General features: G+C 38.9%; 1 protein-coding gene across 1 annotated transcript; it reads left to right on the forward strand.

Moving 5' to 3' along the window:
- The first annotated feature begins 14,741 nt into the window (after positions 1 to 14,741).
- Positions 14,742 to 24,616, forward strand: fam83b (family with sequence similarity 83 member B). Its single transcript, XM_041050516.1, has 6 exons — positions 14,742 to 14,828; positions 16,418 to 16,528; positions 18,804 to 19,267; positions 20,677 to 20,841; positions 21,395 to 21,519; positions 21,925 to 24,616. The coding sequence occupies exons 3-6, from the start codon at positions 18,818 to 18,820 to the stop codon at positions 23,966 to 23,968; spliced, it is 2,784 nt and encodes a 927-aa protein (XP_040906450.1). The 5' UTR covers positions 14,742 to 14,828; positions 16,418 to 16,528; positions 18,804 to 18,817; the 3' UTR covers positions 23,969 to 24,616.
- The last annotated feature ends 877 nt before the right edge of the window (positions 24,617 to 25,493 follow it).

The raw sequence follows: 25,493 nt of genomic DNA on the forward strand, positions 1-25,493 counted from the left end.
ATAAAATATGCCAATATGAGCCCTATTTTAGGAACCAAAATAAATCAAAACTCTTCACTTGCAGGTGCCAGGGGGCTTTGATATTACCTGGAGTCAGAAATTACTGTCTTGGCCTGATTGAGTTTAGCAGTGGGAGAAATAAAGGCTAAAGATCAGAGCTCATGATAAAATTTAAAAAATATAATTTGGAACCTTGAGACTGGAGTAAATGACATGGAATATAACACTTAAGCTTGGCATGTGACCCGGGACATTTTAAGATGGATTGTGGATTTATGTTAAGTTTGATTACTGGTCTCATTTGTCAACACAGGGGTTTATGAGCAGAAGAGTGGCACTGAGACTCAGTCTGACACCTACTTTGCTCCCTTGCGATGTGCTCACAGGAGAGCTGACACTCCGTCTGATAGATATCAGGTTGCACAATCAGACCCTGTCGGCCTGTCCAAATCATTATTGAGGACCTGAACAGCGGAATGAGGCAGTTAGAGAGAAAAAGTTCTTTGTGACGGGACTTTGCAACTAAATTGTTTGCTGAGTTCTGGCAGCAATTCCATCCTGAGAGCGCGGCAGGAAAATGAGGACCGCTTCGAGAAGCATTAAAGAATGTCACTGACAACAACAAATTGAGGAAAAGACCCTTTTTCAGATTTGAAAACCATAATGACATGAATGAACTTCCTTTTGGCCACCAGTGGCGTTCAAAGAAGTTATTTTCATTGTCCTGAATCACTACAGTCAGTTCATCAAAAAGATTTGTATGAAAGTTTTGTTGAGCACTTGAACGGAGTTCTGATTATGTAGATGCACACTGAACATAAACACATACAAAAAGAATATATTCCTCACGATCCCCGGCATTGGACATGCTATCTTTTAAACAAGCACAGCAAATTCTGTTCATAATTCTTGATATTTTAAAAGTTTCCTCAATGAATATTAGAGATGGAAGCTGACTTATAATGAGTTCTTTTTAACTGATCTACAGTTTGGCATGACTCTTGAACTTGCTGAACCTGGTTCAAGCAGTTTGAGCCACTGAAGCCACTTAAAGTTTGTTAAAACAACAGGGAACTTGAAGAAATTAGGCCACTGATTATCTTGTGCTAACTCCTGACTATAGCCAATAGCTTGGAGAAAGGAGTGGCAGGGATCTGAGTGCATCCCTACGAATCTATGGTCTGAATCACAAGCTCACAACTGACTGAGAGCTCAAGTGAACTGAGAAATGACCAGATCTTTTCAGGAAGTGATTCAGTTCAGCCAAAAGATTAATTGTTTTGAGCAAAACTTTGGTGAACAACACAACACCTGTGGCCACCTTGATTTAACATTGTTGTGGCTGCAGTTGTTGAACCTGAGATCAGGTGGTTTGAAGCAGAGGGTGCACATGTGAACCCACCAGTGTCTCTGGCTTCTTCCTACACCAGCTGTGCCAGTCAGCTGCCCTCACAAGCATAAATGATGGGGCCACAGTCGACAAGTCACTCCTCCAATTTCAGAGAAAATCTAAGGAAGCGTGTCAAAAAAACAAAACAAAAAAAACAACTTCTTTTCAGATTGTTATTGTGGACTGTTTTTTTGGGCAGTGTTTTCTGAAATTGATAAAACTGTTAAAACTCCAGAATATGGGTTTGGCCTCTGTGCAGTGCTTTAAATCCCACATGGTCATAAAGTCAGCGGCCATGCTGCAAATTTCCCTCTGGAGGTTGAGGACACACAGTTGTAAATATTATGCTTATACTCTTCAGTGTTTGTGGATGCTAAGTGAGGCAACACTGTACATCTCTGAATTGCACCAGCACAGTAAAGGGTTTAGGCTGCTCTTGTGAACTTTTCATGAAAATGGTTTTCACATGAATTTTTTAAAACACTGAAACAGTCCAGGGAGCCATTGTGACAAACACAATAAAACATGTTTATGCCTGATCCTCTAACTGCGACTTTGGGACCGGTTACTATTTCTTGTTGAGCAAAGAAGAGTTTCAAAATAATCCAAATAAAGGACCATGCTACAGCACTGAAGTTAATATGGGATCACCATAGATTTAGTCATCTTCTTCTGCACCAAATTTCATGGAAATACATCCAAGAATTGTCATGAGACAACTAATGGGGCTAAAAATATGAATATTAAAAGTAAGAGCTGGCAGAGAAAAGAAGTAATAATATGTGTTGATATATCCGTTCCTTCAGCCAGACCAGCCAGACTGAACCCAAACCCCAGGCTAAAGCCAGCGATTATATGTCAAACTCCCTCTCTCTCTTTAGGGGAGACTAGTCCCTAGAAATTTAGTGCAGCAAAGTGGTCTGTCTGCTGCTCTATTAGCCTATTCATCATGATTTGTCATCATGAAATGTTCACAAGTGTAAACATTTTTATATTTGCATAAATGTTACACAGTCCTTAACTATATGTCACTTTATGCTACTTTCTTCTCTGCAAGAACAATTACAAAGAGCAGTTATCAGTTTGTTTTGTTTTCATTATTCCAATTTTAATATTGAACTTAATAAATACTCATAACTTTGAATGGTTACATTTGAAGCCTGACATGTCAGCTTGCATTAAAAATCAGTCCTTCCTCAATGTTAGAGGACCTTTCTATCGTGTTTACAATAATAAAGTCACCTTTACAGTTGTGGAATGGCCATGGTTAGAAGAAACAGAAACAATTATTGATTTCAAACAGGCCACAAACAGTGGTCACCTGTTTCAAAGTCCTTTGTCTTGTCAACCCGTCCATCTATCCACCCCTAACCTCCTCTTAATGTAGCTCTATATACTACATCTCCTAACCTCCTTTGCTCCTATCATAATTACTATAGGTGCTAGAGTTCACCTAACAATAAAACTATGGATCATAATAAGTTGCTTGCACAGACGACCTATGGGACTGTTTCAGACATCCTCACCCTTAATCCCAATTTTGGAAAAAACAAAACAACAAAAAACATACGAACAAATGAAAAAAACTGATCTGATGATGGTACTACAGGAAAGTCAGGTGATCACAAATCTTATTAGAATTCATCCTGATGGTGGTCGACATCAATATCTGTATCTGACAAGGATAATTGTACGTTCTCTGACAACACCAGGGACATCTGCTGTATACATTAATGCTACATGTGGATTTGTAAGGTGTGCATCCACTGTGCATGAAACAAATTAACGCTGTGAAACTGCATTAAGCACACCATATCAACAATTCATTGAGTGAGATATCTGAAGGTGTTTAGGAGCAAGATTAACCATCAGTCAATCAGTTCAACCGACCAATCACCCACAATTTACAGCACTTTTGCTTCACACAGCAATTTTCTTGTCTTTGTAAGATACTTTCTAAAAGTAAAAGACTTTCCCCCTATTTTCTAAAGTTCTTTATCTCAGAAGGAAGTTTACTCATCACAATGAGTTCATATAAACTGAGGGTGAAAGTGTCTCAGAAAGTGTCAGAAATTGTGTTTGAACCAACTCTTATCGCTGGAGACCTGTGTGATTATGACCACACGCTGTTCTGCGAGCACACAGGGATGATTTGGCATCAAACCCATTTAGTAAACAGAAGAAAAGAGATCTCTGTGTGGTGCTGTTGCACCCCACTAATGTGTTTGGCTGTGTGCCACATAACCTGCTGTGAGACAGAGAAGGTCCATCCATCATTAGGAATCTGACGTGGGCACAATATCACTGCATTCAGATGTAGTTCACAACAGTGTGGTGTACTCTGGCATGGCTGTCATTCTATAGTGGAATGTGAGGAAACATAATCAGCAGGATCGGATATGTTTGTGAGAATACAGATCACATCCACTGCATATTTTGCTGACATGTGGCATGCCCGGAAAAATATACATAGACTACATATTCATCTATGATTGAACCATTGTTTGAGCAGTGCTATTTATATCTAGAATCTGACAATGAAATACCTGCAGATGATGTATGTAAAACCTGCCTGTACTGTTATAATGCATTTATAACTAATATATAACTGCATTTTGAGATCAATGAAGGGTTTCGTGAAGAGATTTTTGATACACGATACATGATTTCAACTGTGTGACTGTGTCTACAGCAAGAAAAAAAAACACCCACAAACATGGATTTATACACCTATGGTGGTGTCTACTGTGTCACTGTTTTCTTTGTGGGAAGCCAGTGAGGGATGACTGACAAAGAAACTTATATAGAATTACTGACACAAAACTGAAATAAAAAGAGAAAATATGTTGAGATGTTTAAGGAGAGTTTCCACCAAAGATTCACGACAAGTTGAAACTTGCAAAGCTGCAACTTTCCTCTGCAGCATTATAAGTCAAGTCTAGTCATGACCTTTAAAGTATTCATTAAACATATTTAACAACTCTATGAATAAAAGGGCCGTCTGGTTAGCTCAGTTGGTAGAGCATGAGACTCACTCTCTCGGGATTGTGGGTTTAAACCCCACTCCGGGCGGCACCGCCTCACATGGGCCCACCACCTGTGGGAGGTGCCGTAGGACTGGGCAGTATTCCCCCCTGCGACCTGGGCCTGGGCCCAGATAAGCATGATGATGATGACATGATGAATAAAAGGAAAAGAGAAACCCTGGCCTAAAAATGGCATTAAGATGTACCATCACCATCACCAATGCTACCTCTTAGAAATTATCTTTCTACACATCTAAACTCAAACAGTGAATATGTTTTGCATGAAACGTAATCACTGTCTGGACTATGAATGGCCGCAATGTTGTTTTTTTTTTTTTTTACTTGTGACTTCCTATACAAACATTTACTTGTTAAATATGCATAAGCTAAAAACTTAAAGGTTACATTCTATTTAGGATCAAATATTCCCTTCTCCTGAAAACAGTGGATGTGTTCATTTGATTGTAACGTGTTGTACACTTACAGGAACTGTGGCAAATACCAAAGCAGCTTATAAACATTAGGGCTAAAAATGAGTTTCAGTTTCATTCAGTGTGGGTGTCTCAGCTACCCTCTGAAACACCTAAAAAATGGAAAAACAGTTAAAATCTCTCTCAGACATTAATCATATGCTACGTAAGTAACAGTGTGGGCAATGAGGTGGCAGACTTGTAACGTTCACTGCACAGTTTTTTTTGTAACCCCAATGTTTAACACAATTTCACTTAATCTGGAAATGTACTGTTCCCTCAGTTTTCCTATTGTACTTTAAACTACCAAAGTGTATATTTAGGAACCGTGTTAAACCTGCTCTCCCTCTCTCCTCCTACAAGAGGAGCATGACAGAGACGCCTACTACCCCTCAATCTTGCCTTTTATTACCTGAGCACCTCCCACTAACACACCTGATTCTCCTTCCTCCATTATCACCTTCTGCTAACGCACCTGACCTCTGGATTCCCACACTCACCCTCGGCACGACAGGAATGTTTCAATCAACAAAGGGATATACTGAGCTTTGGTCTTTTGTGGAGCACTGAAATATTTTTGTCAGGCAACGTCTGTCTGTATCTGGGAGGCAGAAACAGTTCTGGCATTAAGAATAATTTAGACATTTATCCTGCTGGTGTTATCCAATAAAAATATATTTAGAATATTTTGTTATATTTTTGACACCAAAACATTAATTTCTGTGTGATTTCAGCCTTTTCTGTCCAATTTCAATCTGACAGTAGATTTAGATTTAGCAGGAGTTTAAGTGGAACAGTTCAGATGCTGTGCAACCACAGGTAACTACTGACTGCATCTGTTGTGAAAAGAGCTTTTCTCAATTGTAGTTTTGTACCTGTGAGTGATTTTTAATGGTGTTCAGGTCAGTGTGGCACAAGAGACTTAACTTGTATTTTACAGAAAGGATCTTAGAGTACAAGATAGAGAGTTTTGTACTGCAGAATCTCAGTGGCATACAAACACTTGAACTTTATGTACTTATGTAGGTGCGGTGGGCCTAAATCTTGACCATGAAGTTGCTCTCTGACACATGTCAAGACAGGGTTTATTGCATGTATATTGTACTGAACTGCATTATAGGTGATCAAGGGCAATAGGCTGAATTCCTCCCACACTACTGCCATAACTTACTGTATCCTTCAATTATGTTTAGTCACCCACTCATCAAACCTTTTAAGAACATTTTATCTCCTGTGTTGATGTGAGGAAAATCTCAGGAAGCAGCTTGAGATGCCAGACTCAAGTTCATTACTGAAATATAGAAAGCATCCAAATATTTCACTCATTTGATAACCTAAGTTAGTCCTATCAGTGTAAGAAAAGGCTAAAGACAGTGTAATCTGATGTTCTGTCATTACATGTGGGATAAACCAGACTCCTAGAAATCCAGTTCTTGACAGGCCTGCAGTACAAAGTTACAGTTGCCAAGCTGTTTTTGGACTGTCACTGTTTGGGGTATGACTTTAGCAAGATCAGATTTGTTATAAAAAAAGAAGAATGTGACCACAACTGACTAATGCTTTAGGTGATCCACAATTTTTTTTTTTTTTGGTTTGCTGCTGCTTGAGCTACACTGTCCTCACATGACTGTTCCACATGTCCCAACACCCTGCAGAACATCATCACAGGAGGTAGTGTGGCACATCAAGACTGTAAATCTCCTGCCAGCATGCACAGCAGGAGAAAGGACTGTGGTGCATTAGCCCTGACCCTCACCAATCCAGCACTCAATGACAGGCTTTTACTGGGTTACTTCCATTATTTCATCAAAACAGATGTCCAGGATATCAATATCATTTCAACTGGCTCAAATCCGTTTGCATAGAGGTCCTAAAATAATCAGTGCTAAATAAATTCAGAAATTAAAAAAGCAGATATCAAGGCACTCATGCCTCATTGTAACTCTTACAGTGTCCCTGAATGTAGCATATGTATGAAGTGGTGAGTGGAGCTTTTTGATATCAGTGCTTTCGCAAAAACTCTTGGAACTGAAAAGGAGACAAAGAAGAAGGACTGGAAAAACTAATTACCAGCTGCAACACTGAGTGTGTGTATTTGTGTGTGTGCCATCGAGGCAAAATGTGGTCCTGGAGACACCTGGTGTGGCGGAAACAACCACAGAGACAGTTTTGAGTATTTTGGTGGGTGTTTACATGACTGTCTGTCTGTGGACAATTTTTTTTCACTGTGATAGTGTCACAACCGAGCAAGATGCATTCACAAAACATTACAGGTGTGTAGTTGAGACTGAAATGAAGGCCTGTGTTCAAAGATGGGTGTGGTCCCATTACTGTGACAATGACTACTGAGTACTCATGGGTTGGAATGTCAACATGGTGACGGATGTCACAGCTGGTGTGAGCGTGACACAAGATGGTCTCTAATTGAAGTATGTTTTTAATTGTGATGCCTGCAAAACTTGACATTCAAGATAGGAAATATGAAAACATATCAAAAAAATAATTTATTTTTAACCAACCATTAAATAATCTATTATATCTGTTGGTACAGATGTGTTTTTTCTCTTTAGAGAAATACACAAATAGCTCTTTGTGGGTGCAGTTTTTAGGACTGTATCAACAATCTGGCCTTTCATTCAAATAAATTAACTGACATGGCTGACTTGGTTTGCCATCAAAGGGTAGATATTGGACAGTATTGGGTTTAATTAATATACTATTACATATAGCCATGATTCATTTTAAAACAAGGAAATGAAAAATTATCAATGGCTTATTATAATGTAATCATAAACACACAAAGATAAGAAATTCCACTTGGATTTAATTATTTCAGCTGCACTGTACGTATGTATCAAGGACCTTCATAAGGAGAAGGTAATAAGCAGTAAACAGTCGGCGTATACCATAAATGTCATAGTACTCTGAAATGTAGACCAATCGTGTCACAGGATTAGCAACAAAACAACAAAGCTGCAGAAATGGCAACTGAAAGACAAAATGGCATTGCTTTAATCTCACTAGCATTATTAGGATATTTGGTGCTACGTACACCAGGATTAGGAGCTGCAGTGTAGTGTTAAGAGCACGACTGGATACAAATTTATGTGATTGCTTTCAACACCTCGGCTCTACTTCACGGGCTTTATGTAAAAGATGAAGAGAAGCTGTGGGCTGCATTTTGTTGGTAGATATTGTTGCAGTAGTCTATGTATTTGTTATTAATTTGTTCAATTAAACCGGCAACAATACTTCTCAGACCATTTTAATGCAGTTTTATAAGAGAGCACTGGAAAACCTTTTGTAAGGTGTCTTTAAATCTTTTGTGAGGGAAGCTGAACACATGCTGAGACTAATGAGACTCTGTTTTCATTAAGAAACCTTCAAAGACGATGGAAACCTCCATAAGTGGACACGAATCTTTACTTAGTTCTCCTTTTCTCTAATTGGTTCATATGAATCATTGGCATGCTTTGATGTAAACACATGGTGACCAAAGTGCAGTGAATCCTTAGCATATCACTGTGAACACATCACTAACACATCACATACTATTTGTGTTTGCACTAATGGTCACTTAAATACAAAAGCACCATGCCTTCATTAAAGAAAATATATTAGATCTCACAATTACAAGATAAGTTCTCTTAATTGCATAATACAAAGCGATTGTGTTTTCTGTATATATTAAATTTTATATATATATTTGGACTGGCCTGAGATCGGAGGGTTGTGGGTTCTGCGACCATGGCACTAGGCAGCCCCCTGCCCCAGCGTCTCTAGTGCATGTGCATGCTTGCATGCATATAATTATTATTATTATTATTTTTTTATATATGGTCAAGTAACTTAATTCGTGTATGAGGGTTATGGTATATGTCACAATCTTTCTTTTATTGTTTTTTTTAAAATGTTCAAACTGACTTGTCCACCCCCTCATGTAAATCATTTAACATGACTGCTACTCAAAGACCAATATCCTTTAATAAGCTTGTGAGGGTGAAGGAAGAGCTGTGAGTGGGACTTGATGACTGACCTGCAGGCAGGACAATGAATGGGGGAAAACAGGCAGAGGAGGGTTGAGGGAAGCTGAAGGCCGGTGGAGCGGAGCTGCTCTGTGTTAAAGGTGAAACAGGCAGGCAGAAAGACGAGCAGGTAGCTGGCGGGTACGTGGTGATCCTGGAACACAAGGAGAAAAAGGTTACGTCTGAGAATACACAGGAGTTTAAATTAAAATACACTGTTCAAAGGAGCCTGGATATGTCACACCAAACTGGCTGAAACCAATCTGGCCAAGAGTGGATGAAGAACCAAGGTAGATATACTGCTGGGCTAATGAGTAGTTGGATTGCAGGTGTGCAGGCAGATTGTCAGGAAGCTAGGAGAGAGCAAGGAGAGTCAAGCCCACAACACAATCACACACAGAGAGACAGGGATGGACAGAAGACATGGGAAAGGGGAACTATGATATTATCCATACCCACTGCTATGCAGGACAGAGCTACACAAGACTGAACCAAGCCTGTGAACTGAGATGTGTTTTAAGACTATCATACTCTCACGCTAATCTGTCAGCTGAACAAGACATGGCTCAATAAAAGCATAAATGTGGGTCCATTTCTCGTGGGAGAAGATATAAGGGAACTATGGCAGTCAAACTTTGTTGTGCATTTTAAACAGCACAACGGTCAGTGTTAGGATGTGGTAAGTCAGTGAAGGTTCATGTCTTGACTGAGGCAACTGAATTTAAATGGATGGGATCTGGGTGGAGTAAAAGCTTCAGTATAACAAAGTGCTTGTGGAATTATTTAATGCCACCAAAACTACCTTTCTGCGTTGGCCGCATCTTCCAATTTTGATAATTTAATGACTAAATCTGACAAGATATGAGACGTGAGATATGATGGCGGCAACAGTGATGGAGGCTGCTGCTCTGTTCTTCAGTCTGTTAGATTGGGCTTTGATGGCTCCATTTCTATTCTTCAACGTCAAGGGGAAAAAAAAGAGACTGACCTGGATTGGTTGGGTTCTTTTTTGATCTTCCTACCCTTCTTTTGTACACAGCTGACATACACTGTGTCCTGTTTGGGAGAACAGCCCCCATAATCCTCTGGGCTGTTTTTATCACCTGGTCCTACCACCAAGTCCCTCTCTTCTCAGCAGTGCAGCTGGCACACCACACAGAGGACACTCTGTTTTCAGTACTGCATACTTGAACAGTTTTACTGATCTTGATCTATAGATTAGAGGTTTCTAGGATGGAGTCATTTCCAGTGAGATGTGACATGATGGAGTTTTGTGGTGTCGTCTTTAGTTCTGCGTGATTAGAGTCTCCTCCCACAATCACCGCTCCCTCTGGATGTTCATTCAGCTGGTTATTGGTTATGTAGTTCCTCCAGGGCTATCTTAGCATTAGCATGTGGTGGTATGTAAACAGGTTTCTGCTAGGCTTGTCAGGACACAGGACAACCAGTGGAATAGAGATCAATGTTTCAAAAGTGTAATATTGACTCTGATTTTCAGTGTTGAGAAATTCGGCTCATTTGTACTGGATATGTACATCACGTTCTTGAACTAGTAAACTTGATACAAACAAATAAAAAAAAACACTCAGTGCTTTCAGTTAAGTCATCTTGGAGAATGCACACATTGAGTCTCTCTTTAGCTCTCCTTTTTAATTTTTCCCATAGATACTTCTGTCACTTTTCATGGGGACAACCAAGTGCCACACCATGAATGCCTCTATGGAGAGACTGTTGATAAGTGCATCTCTTAGGAGATGTTTAGAATGAAAACAGTCCTGCATGTAAAAAAAAAAACAAAAAAAAACAAAAGCACAATGGGCTGTGTTGTTTTTGTTGTTGTTGGTGTGTTGCTTCAGGTACCCAGCCAGACAAGGAAATATGATCCAGGAAGGCTGGTTTAAGAGAGAGAACTTATCAGATACCAAAACTGCACAGTGGGTTAAAATACTATGAGACTAGATTTTACAACTTTGAAAACTTATCATAGCAGGATTTATGTTATCTTCTGACACAATGATTGCACAGTGTTCACTCTGCAAAGTAAACTACCAAGAGAACAGTGACAGAATGATCTCATTCAGAAGAATGAGGGGGTTGTTTTTCTTTCAAGCAGGGCTAATGTTAATTTGATATCCACTTTTGTATGATTCATTGTGTCAAGACTACAGGGACACACGAAAGCCACAAGGTTCTTGGTGGAGGATCATGGAGTAATTGTGATCCAAATTGGAAAAAACCTGCAGAAGGCATTTCACCTGCCATCAAGTGTTTGCATGGCCTCTGCCTCTGCCTCTAGACATGGTGACTAACACAGTGTACACTCTGGTTTATTTCAAGGATACTAGACCCTGGAAGTTACAAGAACTGCAGTGCAGATGGAGTTGTGCATACACTGTAAGTAGCACAGGAAAGAACACAGACAAAAATAAATAAATAAATAAATAAATAAATAAGTAAAACAGTGGGTGTTAGAACAGTCTTACAAAGATGTGAGCTGAGTGTGGTACTTTAATATTCTGCTCTCTAACAAGTGTTCTGAGCTGGAGATCAGTGTAGTCAGACAGCATGAGTTGATAACGCTGTTTGAAAGCACCATTATTTCTGAGACAAAATCAAAAATAAGATGTTTTTCTTCATACCAGTCTCCAAACTGTAGCTATAACCATTGTTGCACTGTTGGTGAAACTTGTAGGGGGGTGTGGCTTTTGCAACAACAGATGAACAGATGTTGCACTAAAAAACCCCCAAAAAAGACAAAAGTAGTTTAATGGGTGCAGTTGATTTTTCATGTCAAAATGTACTTGAGTGAAAAGTGTGCTATGTGATATTGTGTCATGTAATTGTTGCCAGAGCAACAGATTTTTCACTTAATTCATGCAAACTTCATGGACATCATAAACAAAACCACAGCACTTTTATCATTATAGAACGCAAACAGCAACAAAGCACAGTGTGGTTTTACAGCTACTTTATAACTCAGGGGGTAATGGTGCAGCACTCTGAGAGACAATATGCCCTATGAGACAATAAGGGCTCAACAGGGTTACTTGAGACATGACCACTTACTGAATTGTTGTGACAATCCTTTAATTTTATATACAATCACACTATGCCTAAAGTTCACCTTTAATATAAGGAAGGGATCACAATTTGAAATTCAGTAATTACTTCGAAGGCACCTTTGACTGAGCTCTGCTAAGTGATAAACGTAAAGAAACCGATAACATCTGCTGCTGTGGACTTTGTAAAGTAATGACTTGCTTTTGTAATGGGTAATATGTTACAAGTAATTAATTACATGTTTCACATAACTTACCCTACACTGATAAACGGGAGTAACCTCAGATTTAGACTGTAACACTCTAGTCACAGAAAAAGGCAGGAGACTACTGAATCTACTGCAAGCAACGTGGTGAACTAACTGGGAGCTCTGGGTCACCTGAAAGGATATTTCTCTTCATAAGTGATGGTACAGAGATATTGTGAGAGTCATACCTGCTCACCTGATCTCTGTTTGCCTGGACATATTTCTTTTGTAAATTTATTCTGGGAGCTGACAAGTGTAGCTGTACTTTGTTGGCAGTAAAGCTTAATTGTTGTCAAGTCAAGACAAGTCAATTTTGTTTATATAGAGCCAAATCATAACAGATATTATCTCAGGGCACTTTTCATGTAGAGCCGGTCTAGAACTCACTCTTTACAATAGTATATAGTAGTATGGACCCAACATTCCTCCATGAGCCAGCACATGGCTTCAGCGGCAAGGAAATGCTTCCTTTTGCGGTCTCTCCACATTTATTACTTCCTTCTTCTACAGACCAAAATCCTCCACATACAAACCACCAAACAAGGTGTTATCAACCATCTGTAATAAGCTGTTTAAACAACTCTCTGTCTTGTGTTTAAATGAGGGCCTCAGTGAAGACCCAGCCTTTACAGTTAACCCTGTAATTTACACCATATTACACCTTTGACGTCACCTGTTATGTGAACACGCTCTTATATGGCTCAGATTTTAAACATTAGTTTCATCATCTGTGAGTGTTGATTTAAATAATGCACAATATGGGCATGAATAATGATTAACAGGCTATGAAATTTAGATTATAATGCTGTGTCTACTCAGTCTGTTGCTTGATCTCTGTAGGATATTTTGCAAAAGAAATCTATTGAAGATATTTGTTTTTACTCTCAAACTATAAAAAGGACTTGAACACAAAGCTATGTTAGCATGATAAAAGATTATTAAATGCCTTTGAGACTGATCCATCCCCCTTTTGTATTTTCAGTTTACTCACTGAAGTGTTTCATGCTGATGTTTATCAACTGTCAGTGCTGCATTTAGCTGATTTGAGGCGCTCCACGACAATGTGTCACTTGCTCAGACTTGCCGGCAGGAGACAAAATCAGCCTGAGGAAGTGATCATGACGACTGCCCAGAGATTGGGTGTCACAAAAGGTGAGTCACAGGGAGGCTGCTTCAGGAAAAGAAACTCCCTGTGACTTAGTGCACACGTTACTTAATCTATACACACCCAGGTTCAAGACACAACAAAACAATGGTGCACATATCTTGTTCTTCAAGGCTCCTTTCAGATCAAATACTGAAGAAATACCCAAGGTGTATATCCACGTCACATGCAATGTATGGCAGACTATCATGACTGCGTTAATGGTTGTCTGTTGTTTGGAAGACAAAGGGGTTAAATGGGTAATTCCAATTACATCATTAAAAACTTTAATTTCTTTTAACTAATTTCAGTTTCAAAAGTGTCATATTACAACAGTGGTGATTTAATTTCCTGCCTTGATCTTAATAATACACAGTCAATATAAAGTAATGGACAGGAAAAGAAAAAAAAAAGAACATTTCATACATTGCAGACATTCATTAAATTAGCTTGCTAAGAACAGCTTTAATTGTTCTTAAAAAAAAACAAACAGTTAAGCGCAGTAGAAGCAGATTCAAGTGAACTGACAATCTATTAATAATCTTTCAATGAATATGATTGACATAGTCAACCAGGCTGTATGAATTTCTCTCATCTCCTCAGTCTAATCATTGTCTGATTTAGCACACTGTGAAGCAAAGTAATCAAAGGATAATGGCCTGTTATTGGAGTCATTTTACTCTGTTGGAGGTTTAAAGGAGTAGTTCTGCCATTTTGGGAAATATGCTTATCTTTTTAGCAAGAACCGATATGAGAGGCTCAATACCACTCTTATGGAAAGTGAACATAAAGCTAGCAGCTTGCTCAGCGTAAAGACTGTAAACAGTTTTCCTGTTTCCTCTCTTTGTGCCAGGCTAAGCTAACCAGCAGCTGGCTGTGGCTACACATTTATAATATAGACATGAGTGGTATCAATCTAATAACTTTCAGCAAGAAAACCAAATGAGTGTATTTCCCAAAATGTCAAACTATTCTTTTCAGTATTCCTAATCATTAAACTGACTACTTTGTCAAACCTGCAGCTGCAGACCGGAAAAGTGTCTGTTTAAACATAACCACCTGTGTTGTGTTTATTTGCATGTCCAGGCATTTAGTGCTGAGGTCAGTGTGTGTGCATGCTACAGCCACTGGTCAGATAAGTTCATTCAGCCAAATGTTATTTACAGCCTCTGGATAGTTGACATGCTGACCTGGACTGACCTGATAAATGCTTTGGGGCTGATTGTGGAGTTTCACTGAAGTTGGAGGATGTCCAAACTCTAAAGTTTCTCCACCTCTGTGAGGTTAAAACAGTCCTCCCATCACACTGCTGCCTCACAGCAAGCGTTGGTGTGTGATTAACACTCCTAAAGCAGGAACATTTGATTTTGACAGCTGAAGACTGGGACAGGCACTAGAGACAGGCACTATAAAAGATGAAAAATAAGGGAGAATAGAAAACCCACATCCTATAATCATCACTTGCTGTGAGTAATTTATTACATATGTGCTGTTCTGACTTTCATATTTTCATTGGTTTTGCTTTGAGCAAGGCCAAAATAATCCCAATAAAATCAATGTATAAAAATCTTAATAATTAAAATAACTAAATGTATGCATGCACCTCCTCAGGGATGTGTTCAGCTACAAAAATTGCAGGCTAATTTGTTCACTTAATCTTGTTTGAGTTCTGCTTGAATCTGGAGCAAATGTAGCATGGTGATAACATTTAGAGCTGAAGGTAAACATTTGTAGCATTTAGTGTATTTCCTGAATAAAAAAGACTGAGGCCCATTGTTAAGATGTGAATTGTGCTTTTGCAGAAGGATTCCTAAAGAGTCATGGCCTTTACAAAAGAAAACATACATTCAGAACAGTACACACAGCAGTGTTATAAATGAATGTGAGCAGTCTGAGTGTCAGCGAGACAGATGTTTACCATAAGAATATGTACTTTTGAACACAATGGAGGGTAAAGAAAAATACAAGCATGTTATAAAACTAAAATACTGAATCTATCTAAAGCATCAGACTTTGCACACAAATATTCACATGAGCATATAGTGTAAAGTAAATAGAAATAAAGCAGAGAGTGAATGTGGCACTTTGTGTTATTTTTGCCTTTATGGGAAGCAACCAATCAGGATATTTTTGTACGTAAACATTGGCAAATTCCACAAACATGTTTTATGGGGTTTTTTTTTTTTTACTACATGATAAACTACATTTTTGGTGTGTAAATATGTAAAATCCATTGAATATGATCACATGTGCCTTTAGCCTTCAAGGGAGTGCTTGTTCAGTTCTAATGAAATGACTCTGGTGACTGAATATTTCCCTTAAGTATACAGATATTACATAATGATCCAGTTTGTCAAGAGATTTAGTGAGAGCTGACCAGGCAAGTTGAAGAAAGCCAAATATCACCAACATGAACCTGCATGTAAGCAAGGAAACTCACTGAATTTCCAGTATTATGGAGTCTTTCCTATATTTACAGAGAATTCAGAAGTGCTCTCCACAGCCGCAAGAACAGCTGTGCTCCTGTCACAGCTTGGCTAGCTCCACCCTGATATTTCAGCCACATGTGAGACAAGATGAAAGCGAGTAAATATCCTTGGCTTATTTATTTAAGTTTATTTGGCTTTGTGGGCCTCCTCTCTTTGAGAAACTCCTGCTTACAACACAAATACTTTATTTAAAATAGTCTTATAAACCTCTTTTGTCCCCTAACAGTGCTTGAAAAAAATACAAAATAAGTAACACTGAAATAAAAAAAGAAAAAAAAAAGCCTTATTGTCTTAGTTTGTGTAAAGTCACAGCTCTGATGATTCCAGTGCCACTAACACTAAAGCAGATTCAAAGCCTCTTTATGTCTGTTATTATCTTGATTTTCGTCAGTGTGAACTTCGTCCCTGAAGAGAGGAGGGGAGTGGCTAAATGTCTCAAACAGGTTTATGACTGCCTGTGAGCAAGTTTCAAGCTAGTCCATTTGCATGTCAAAACTGGAATCCACACCCTCCATCTGCAGACAGCTTATCATGCTGAGACACCTCCTTGTCTTTGTCTTTTCCAGCTGGCAGACAGTAGCTTCTCTAAACACTGAATATAAGCTGAACATACATAAATCTAAGAGGGATATTCGGGGAGCAGTCAAGAGGATTTTCACAAAGTTCACAATCTAAATGTAAGTTACTGCGGTTCAGCAAAAGATAATGGTGTTGGGACTAGCTCACTGTGCTTTTGAATCCAGCTCTGTCAGCCTATCAAACTGCTCAATTTGAAATGAATTCTCTGAACAGCGGGAGCTTTGTGATAAAATGTGTGAATACATTTGTACAACGTGTGATGAGCATCGTAGATAATGATTAAATATACTTCAACAATAGTGGCTCAATGCTTCTTTTACAGTTTGACATAGCTATTTAAATAAGGCACAGCCGAGGTAATACTGACCTCACAGGATCTTTGACATTCAAAACTTTGCTCAGAATGTAAAGATTGTACAAGCATAAAAGCGGAGCCTATAAAAGTGATCTGAAAACAAAGAGAAAAGGGCGACTGCACTCTGAGTTATTCATTCGCAGTGAAAGCTTCATATTCAGCATAGCGGCAAAAGGGAAACTGAAATTAAAGTAAAACATTCATACAAACTTTCCCTTACAGGTTCACAGCCATCCAGTGCTGTAAAATCACAGAGTAAACTTGGTTTCTCTGCTCTCTAGGCAATCCAATGTGTTAGATATGACAGATAAGATATCATATATAAAGAGAACAGACTGAATCTTTAAAATATCACCTGTTTCTGTCTGACTGCCACGCATGTTTGCTTTCATCCAGCATGGTTTGAGAAAAGCATAGTTTCAAATACTATAACATTTGCTTTCTGCTCTTCAGTCAAAGTAACTCTAACAAACTCAGAGAGTCATTTAAATGCATTCGGGGTTTATTTTACTTACTTAGCTTTTTGTAAAGAAATTATTTTTTTAATGGTAAAAGAAGCTTTACTTGGTCCTGAATTTTGGTTTAAAAATCCCATTAAATATCACAAACTCCCTAAAAATATCCAGTAAAGTACATGTTCGCATGGATTTGCAGGCTGTGGAGGATTACACTGAAAACTAATTTTTAAAAATTTGATTGAACTCTGACTTTATTCCATAGTGAAACAATTACTGAACGACAAGTAGTCTTTCACAAACATCACAATTTTTTGCTCATTTTATTTTACCCCACCTTAATTACAGGTGCAGCAATAGCATTTCCCCCTTGGGCATGCACTGCTTGTCATCTTTTAATTCATGACTGTGAACAGGTTCAGCATCTGATAATGATGAGTCAGTTTTCATGACCTGCCTTGTTGGAAGGGAATCGCATTAGAAATTTGCAAATGAGGTACTGATAGCCCTGTTCAGGGACGTCTTACAGATGAACATAATAAATGTGCATGGCTGCATTTTTGCGCCCAACATAAATGAAATTATAGAGCATTTTTAATACTGTTGTGCCCACAGTCCCATGTAAACAAACACAGGGACTTTTACAGAAAACACACGTGTCAAAAACACACATCATGTTTAGCTATTAATCAACTATCAGCTAATTAAGATGTAGTTCCTGAGTAACTTCCTTTCCTTCCAACTTATCTATTTAGACCTTGTTTTGTCAGAGCTGATTCAGAGCAGATTATGACCAGTACATTAAGAACATGATCAACATGCAGACAGATACTTAAACATAAAACACTGGTTCATTAACAGAGTTTATATCAGTCTGTCCTTAAGTAAACGATCTGTTTGTAGTCAGAGGTGAGTCAGTGGTACAAAGCAACTGTTAGCTGGCTGTTAATTAATCAGCACATAGTGTAGTTCCCCCTTCTGTTTCTCAGTAATATGTCCATCAAGTGTTACCAAAACCTTGAAGATCACTGGGAACCATAAATAACACAGGCCTAGTTGTTATCATTCGATAGTCTTCAAACGCCCTTCACTGAATTAGAAAGCGATATGGATTTGTTTTGTTTTCATGAGGGGCACAGACTGTGCAGTAAAAAAATAAATAAATAAACAAATCTTTAAATGCCAAATGGCCCAGTTAAAATTAGTTAATAAGTAAAAGATTAGTTGTAGCGTTGAGACTATCTGAAATACCTAAGTGACACGTAGGTAAAGGCCTGAGCACTGTTTAGATACAGTTCTGTGAAAACCAGAAGTGGGAATCTACTGCAATAATTATTGCAGCTTACATCTTGTAAGCTATGACCTTTCCATGTATTGTATTATGGTTTAACAATTACCTTTTCAAATACCTTATTGTAATTTAACAATGTGATCTCCCCATGACACAACAGTTTACCTCAGTAAGCTGAGTAACAGCCTTTCTTACAGTGTTTTCCACTGTCATACTGTTTGTTTTCTGATCCTCTTACATCATGTCATTGATTGATCCATTATATGTGGCAGGTGCTTCTGGAACAATGGAGTCTCCAGAGTTTTCCATGCTGTCTTCCTTGAGGGGAGAGTTTAAGTCAGAGGATTACATCCAGCCCCACTACAAGGAGTCATATCGCCTGGCAATTGACCGTCTGGTGAGTGGCGGCAGAGACAGTTACCAGGAGTTCCTCAAGGGAGAACGTATTGGGAGCTTCCTCTCGGAAGATGAGCTTCTCTTCATCACAGAAAATGTAGAACAGCTCCCACTTCAAAACCACACAGAGGAAATCAATGGTCCACCGGACAACCAATCATCCTCAGGGACCTACTGGCCCATCCACTCGGATGTGGTCACGCCAGATTTGGACTTAGGGTGGCCAGAGGTAATGCATGAACAGCTACAGACAAGTGTAGATATGCTCTTTCATCCGCCAAGACAAAACAACCCCACCATCAAAGAGGTGATACGGAAGCATATTCAGGATGCAAGACAGGTAATCAGAACTACCTACAACAATGTGCTGGGACAGACAGACACACACAAACAAACACACACACCACACAAAAATGCTCTGCTGTGATGTGCTCACACTGATTAAGATTTTTTCTGAGCAACAAAATGGCTCAGACGTATTGCTTCTCCGCTGTGTTCAATCTGAGAACTGTGTTTCTCTACATTTTGTTGCATGCCCCCCCCAAGGCAGCTACGCAGACCTTTGTTGCTATAAGTTTCCAGAGTCAAGGAGTGTCTGCTGGTGTTGTTGAGGTCAAAATCTGGTTTTGCAACTTATCATCATGCGAAGAAAGTGTGGGAACCATTTACAGTTGCATCATACCATTATACAGTCATTTCCTCCACACAGTTCACGCCTCAGTTAGTACTCAGACTGCCTCATGATCATAAACTAGTTTTGGAGCACAAAATTGTGGTTAGAATACAATTAGTATTCCGCTGTATAAGCCTGTTACTGCAGTGTGGCTCGTAATTAAAAAAACTAACACAGCAAAAGACTGACAGGAGGGTCTAGACAGAGGGAAAAAGAAATCTATTTCTGTCTACAGCTCACAAAGAGCTAATGAAAGCAAAATAATTACAACCAGTGCAGTGTAAAATCATCCAGATTAAATGTTGATAAATACATCATGGAACACAACAGCAGGAATATCTTGTGTCTGACAAATAAGCAACACCCACTGCATACATTTAAATATTTATTATTTAAATGTATGCATTGATTGGGTGTTGCATACATGATTAAGAATGAATGTTCATATGAGGGACAGAAATCTTTTTACAGAAAGCTCCTACAACAGGAAATTAAAAGAGGGAAAGAAATCAGTTTAAACAACATGCAATATAGTTGGACATGAGTTCATTAAAGAGCTCATTATATGCTGTTGGAGCACAGCATGATGTGGCTGCTTTGTAACATTCAGAATTTTCAAACTGAACATTATCATGATGAACTTTCATTGCTAAGCCTGAAGTGAAATTAAAGAACAGTGAGAAAATACTTTAATCTGGTCTGCAAATACGCAATAAAATGTTGCAAGACAGACAGAAATGGATTGGGATCAGTGAAAGTTGTATTGTTTAAAGATACAAAAATATTTATCCTTCCATTTCTCATTCACTTTCCTGTATCCGTCGCAGTAACTTGCAGTGACTACTTTTACTGGATAGTCTGTCTTAGCCTGTCTCCCATTTACAATAACTGCTCAGTTTTTTTTTGTTACTGGCATCACTTGGAAGTTTTTTATGTGTTTCTAACCATCAGACTCACATTTAAAATTCATGCTCATAAACTATGTCTGTGTGTTTGTAAATTGCTCATTCACAGGTTTCACAGGTGTTAAGTGTTTCAGTGTACCCTGATCTGATTTATTAACTTTGTCCTCACAGGTCATTGCCATTGTGATGGACACATTCACAGATGTCGATATATTCAGAGAAATTGTTGACGCCTCTATAAGAGGAGTCCCAGTCTATGTGCTTTTGGATGATTTCAATTTGAAAAGTTTCCTCACAATGGCTGAAAACCAAGATGTAAAAATTCAGCAACTCAGGGTAAGTATATGATTTAAAAGATCGGTGTGATTTTTTGCCAAATTCACTATTTTTCCTGATTTTAACATACATTACAGTAACACAATATGTAAGAATTCTTTGTTTTTGTGGTTGTTGCTTTGATGAAGGGATGTACAACTGTATCTTTGCCTTTGACCCTAAACTTACATGCATACAAAGGTGCAAATGTATTAGTCCTTCTGAATAAACAGTATTCAGGCTTCACTGTTGAGAGGAAGTCTCAAAAACCTGGTCTCTCCTGTTTGTTGGGTGGAGTCATAATTATTTATCTCTGCAAGTGATGCTAAAGATTCATACACTCCCTTTAAATTCCCATTAGGTGCATATCACATGCCAGTCAACAACAACAGCAAGAAGTCAGGCACTCAAAAAATAAAACATGCTTCAAATCTTCAGAAAGGTGTTCATCTGAACAGTGCATCTCTTTTTCTGTTGTTTATTTTATGATTGGCAGACCTATTACCTCTTTCTGTACACTTTAACAATGATAAATCCTTTCTTTTTCATTTTTCTTTCACTTCTCTGATGACAGAACATGAGGGTGCGCACAGTGAAAGGTCAGGATTACATCTGTCGATCAGGAGCTAAATTTCATGGGGCAATGGAGCAGAAGTTTCTTTTAGTCGACTGCCACACAGCAATTTATGGCTCATACAGGTAAATAAAACTTCAGTACAACTGGAACTGTGGTTGAGACCATTAAGGTGCGCACTAAAACACATTCATAAAGCAAAGCACTACATTTACTCAATATATCTTGCTTTTTGAAGCTACACTTTGTTTATCGATGTGAAAAAAAATGGTTTCTATGAAATGTGGCCACAGTTCTTTCAAAAGTGTTCTTTTAGTATAAAATGTAAACATAAAATAGCTCTTTATTAAAAAAAAATCTCTCATTCTTGGAGATATTTTTAACACTATTATTATTTTATGTTTTGTGCCTGTATTTCTTTGTTCCAGCTGGATAACAAATTAAATTTAACCCCAAGCAACATTTTTCATGAGTGTCTGTTTTATTCACTTTAAATTAATAAATAATCATGTTTTCATGTTTGTTTTCAGCTTCTCTTGGTCATTTGAGAAGATCAATCTGAGTATGGTGCAGGTCATCACAGGCCATCTGGTGAAGTCATATGATGAGGAGTTTCGAACGCTCTACGCCCGGTCGACTGTGCCAGCTGAACTGTGCCCCCCGGAGGGCTTGTTCCAATGCAACGGGCCAAATGGAGGGCAGATTTTGGCAAAATCTCATTCTGTCCAGAAAATTGAGCGGAGGGACCAGTTGAGGCACACTCTGGACACAGTCTATCGGAAGACCTGTGAGAGGAAACTCGGTATGAGAGACCTTGAAGAGAGGCTCTTTGAAGAGGAACCTAACAAGCTTGGACCCTTGATTGAGAATGGGTTCGGTGTTCAGAACCAGATGTCCCATTTTCAATCTGCAGATGCAATGAACTTCTTGAAAAGGCACAGTTACGCAGGGGAGCGGGATGGAATGATGCCTCAGGACCTCAGGCCCAGAGCGAGCAACTGGAATATCTCCAGAGAAACAGGAAACGTAACAAACAACTATCCCATGGACAATTATTTACAAGTGCCACAGATGTACAGAGGTCAAAACATGCGTCAGTCTTACAATGGCAGTGACAAACAGGTTCTGTCTGTGCAGCAGAATATGACAACACTGGAGAATACGTCCAAGTCATTCATGCGCACATGGAGGATCGAATCTTACCTCAAAAACCCTGACGTCCCATTTGGAGACTCCTGTGACTATTTAGACCAGTATGAACCACTGGACAAAGCTGGCTCATTCATGCAGGGAAGAATGAGGTCTTCCCTTGTTTTCAGGTCCACCATACCAGAGCAAATGGAGCCAAACAGACACGTAAACAACATTCCCACTAGTATTAGCTCCTCAGCAGCACAAACCACGCCTTTGCACTACTCATCAATGCAGTGGAATGCAACAGCAGCAGGTGAGAACAGAATAAACTACGACGAGTTCATGTTAAAGAGGCAAAGTTTGCAGATTTTGGATGACAATTATGATGACACAAGCTATGGTCCAGGGAGAAACTCTTACCAATCTTTATATGCCAGCTTAGGCAGACCTAAAGGTAGACAGATGATCGCAAATCCTGACATCCTGACAGACAGTTGGTACAAAAGGCACAGCGTGGCAGATCCAAGATCAAACACTGAGTACACACATGAATCCACAGAGCACATGTATGGAGCTTTTGCAAGGCTGCAAGGAAATAGAAGCACTGCGGGGATCAGTGCACAGAATGGCAGTTATCGGTCAAATCTGAATGAAGATCAAAGGTCTGTCTCTCATTGTGATGTCAAGAGCATCACAAGCACAAAGAGCCCCACTACTCCCAAATGGCAGGAGCCGCCATCCAGGACCGTGTCTGCAGCAGTGTTGGATGTGAATAGCAAAGATTTGACATCTAAATCCAACAGAACTGGCTCTCAGCATTTTCTACAGAAGAGTTCCAAGAAAATAAAATCCTTATTGAACATACCGGAGAAAAAAGAAGATTCAGCTGGAGCCATGGAAACACTGAGTCTCAATTCAGGTGGCAGCACAGACACTATAACAGCTGAGGATGAAGAGAATACATCGGATGGAGGTGGGAAATTTCACCAAAGCACAACCAACTCAGTCATGTCCTCCTCAAAGCACCAGAGGACCTGGCAAGAAAACAACCATTTACGCTCCTCACAGCCTCGATTTACAACTGAGGAGCACCAACATCCACCGCAGAGCTCTTCCCCCAAAACTACAGCACAGAAGAAATCCACGAGTCTTGACAAAAGCGTGAGGCCCAGCCTTGACGCAGGCAGCTGGAGCAAAAATCGAGGAGCTGAGAATCGCCTGTACAGCCGATTTGAGCCTTTCTGCTCATTGGAAAAGAAGCACTCTCAGCGCACTGCACACAGCTTTGGAAACACGCGCTCTCAGGAAAAGACCAAAATCCTTCCTAAAGGTGAGGCAGCTATTGAACACAACCTCACCCGGGCTGCACGAGGACACCATGAAAATAAGCTGGAAAAATTCTTTCAAAGAGTGGGAAATCTCATTCACAAGAACAAGTAGGGACAACTGTGTTACCGTAACACATCGTCTACATAGGTCAATTTTTACAAATGCACAAGTGACTGGTAATGTTTACATTTGTATATAGCTGGTCTTTGTTTGTGTTTAGTTTAGAAAATGTTTTTAGCAAACAGTGTTTACATTTTGACCTCTGCTTCTTTTGTTTGTACACTGATGAATACCACTGAGAGGAGAATACAGTACATTTTTTATGAATACATGCTGCAGATCTTTACACAACAGAATCATAAAATGCCACTTTCAAGCTGTCTTTGTGTCTGTCCTCCACTGGCATCATCCCAGGTAATAAATTCAAATGCCATCCACAAATGCTGTGGGTGCATTAAATTGTAGCTGTGTCAAATGTCAAACATATGTCTGCAAGTGTAGGCATGTACACATACCAATGTGCTGTTGTCTATAATCAGAGGATTATTCTGCCTGAATATTGTCATCGTGCTATGGTAAATATGTTACGTATGCCATCAGCATACAAGCTACACTTGACATGATGAAAAACACACCAGTACATCATCACTTCCTTGTCATCTATATGTCACACAGAGGTTTTATGAATGCTATGGGGGTTGCAATAATTTTGTAAAATATACAGTGTGTTTCCAGAATAAATTTCTGTACCATTTTTCATTGAGTTTCAGGAGAACTGAATCTTTCTTTCACTCCACAAGAGATGTCATCCATCCAAGGGTTTGTTTTATGCTATGAACACTGCAGTAAAATTCAATGTGGACTGTAAGCATAATTAAAAATACAGTGCACATGCCACAGGGGGCCCCACAGGGAGAATTCAAGGATTTCACTTTAATATGTGTTCTGTCCTTTACTCAAGGTTTAAACAGGAAGCTACATGGCCTTCGGTGTAAAATACATGCACACACACTAGATGAATGAATCTTTCTAATTCATACATCATATAAATATTCATTCTCTACACTCTTTACACAACTTTACTTAGTATTACAGCTGAGTATACAGATGTATTTTAAATAGTTATTTTTTATGTTGCTTGCCAGCTAGTTTCACACTACTAGAATGTAGTGGCTATTTTTATAAACACAGAAGATCCACTTTTAGTGCACTTTTTCTTGGTGATGCGGATAAAATGTTTATGAAAATGGTAGATGATTTATGTGTTTCTTCCTGTCAGCCATATAGATGAATCTTGCAAATGGCATGCTTATTAATAAGTAGATTTCAACATAAAGCTTTTGTCAAAAGATTCTTTCAGAAATGATAAAAAAGGAAGTGGCTAAAAGAACATTTGCTACAAAATTGGGAGCACTTTGCCACTCTTCCGCTTTCAGGTGGAAATTGCACCAGGAAAAAGTTCGAGAAGCATTTAGATGATCTTTACCTACAAGTATAAGTCGAATCACAGTTTTACTGCATCTTCGTGGAGTGTGACAGGATGGAAATAACAGAGAATGTGTGTCTAAAATTAATGTTACAATTCCTAAACTGAAAACATAAAAACTTAAGCTTACTTTGAACCTCAGTATACTGG

This window comes from Toxotes jaculatrix, chromosome 11, assembly GCF_017976425.1.
Source record: "Toxotes jaculatrix isolate fToxJac2 chromosome 11, fToxJac2.pri, whole genome shotgun sequence".
Taxonomy (NCBI): Eukaryota; Metazoa; Chordata; class Actinopteri; family Toxotidae; genus Toxotes; species Toxotes jaculatrix.

Coding starts and splice junctions, on each gene's coding strand:
- fam83b (XM_041050516.1), top strand. CDS start 18,818: ATGGAGTCTCCAGAGTTTTCCATGCTGTCTTCCTTGAGGGGAGAGTTT. Junction 19,268..20,676: donor ATATTCAGGATGCAAGACAG/GTAATCAGAACT, acceptor TTGTCCTCACAG/GTCATTGCCATTGTGATGGA. Junction 20,842..21,394: donor TAAAAATTCAGCAACTCAGG/GTAAGTATATGA, acceptor CTCTGATGACAG/AACATGAGGGTGCGCACAGT.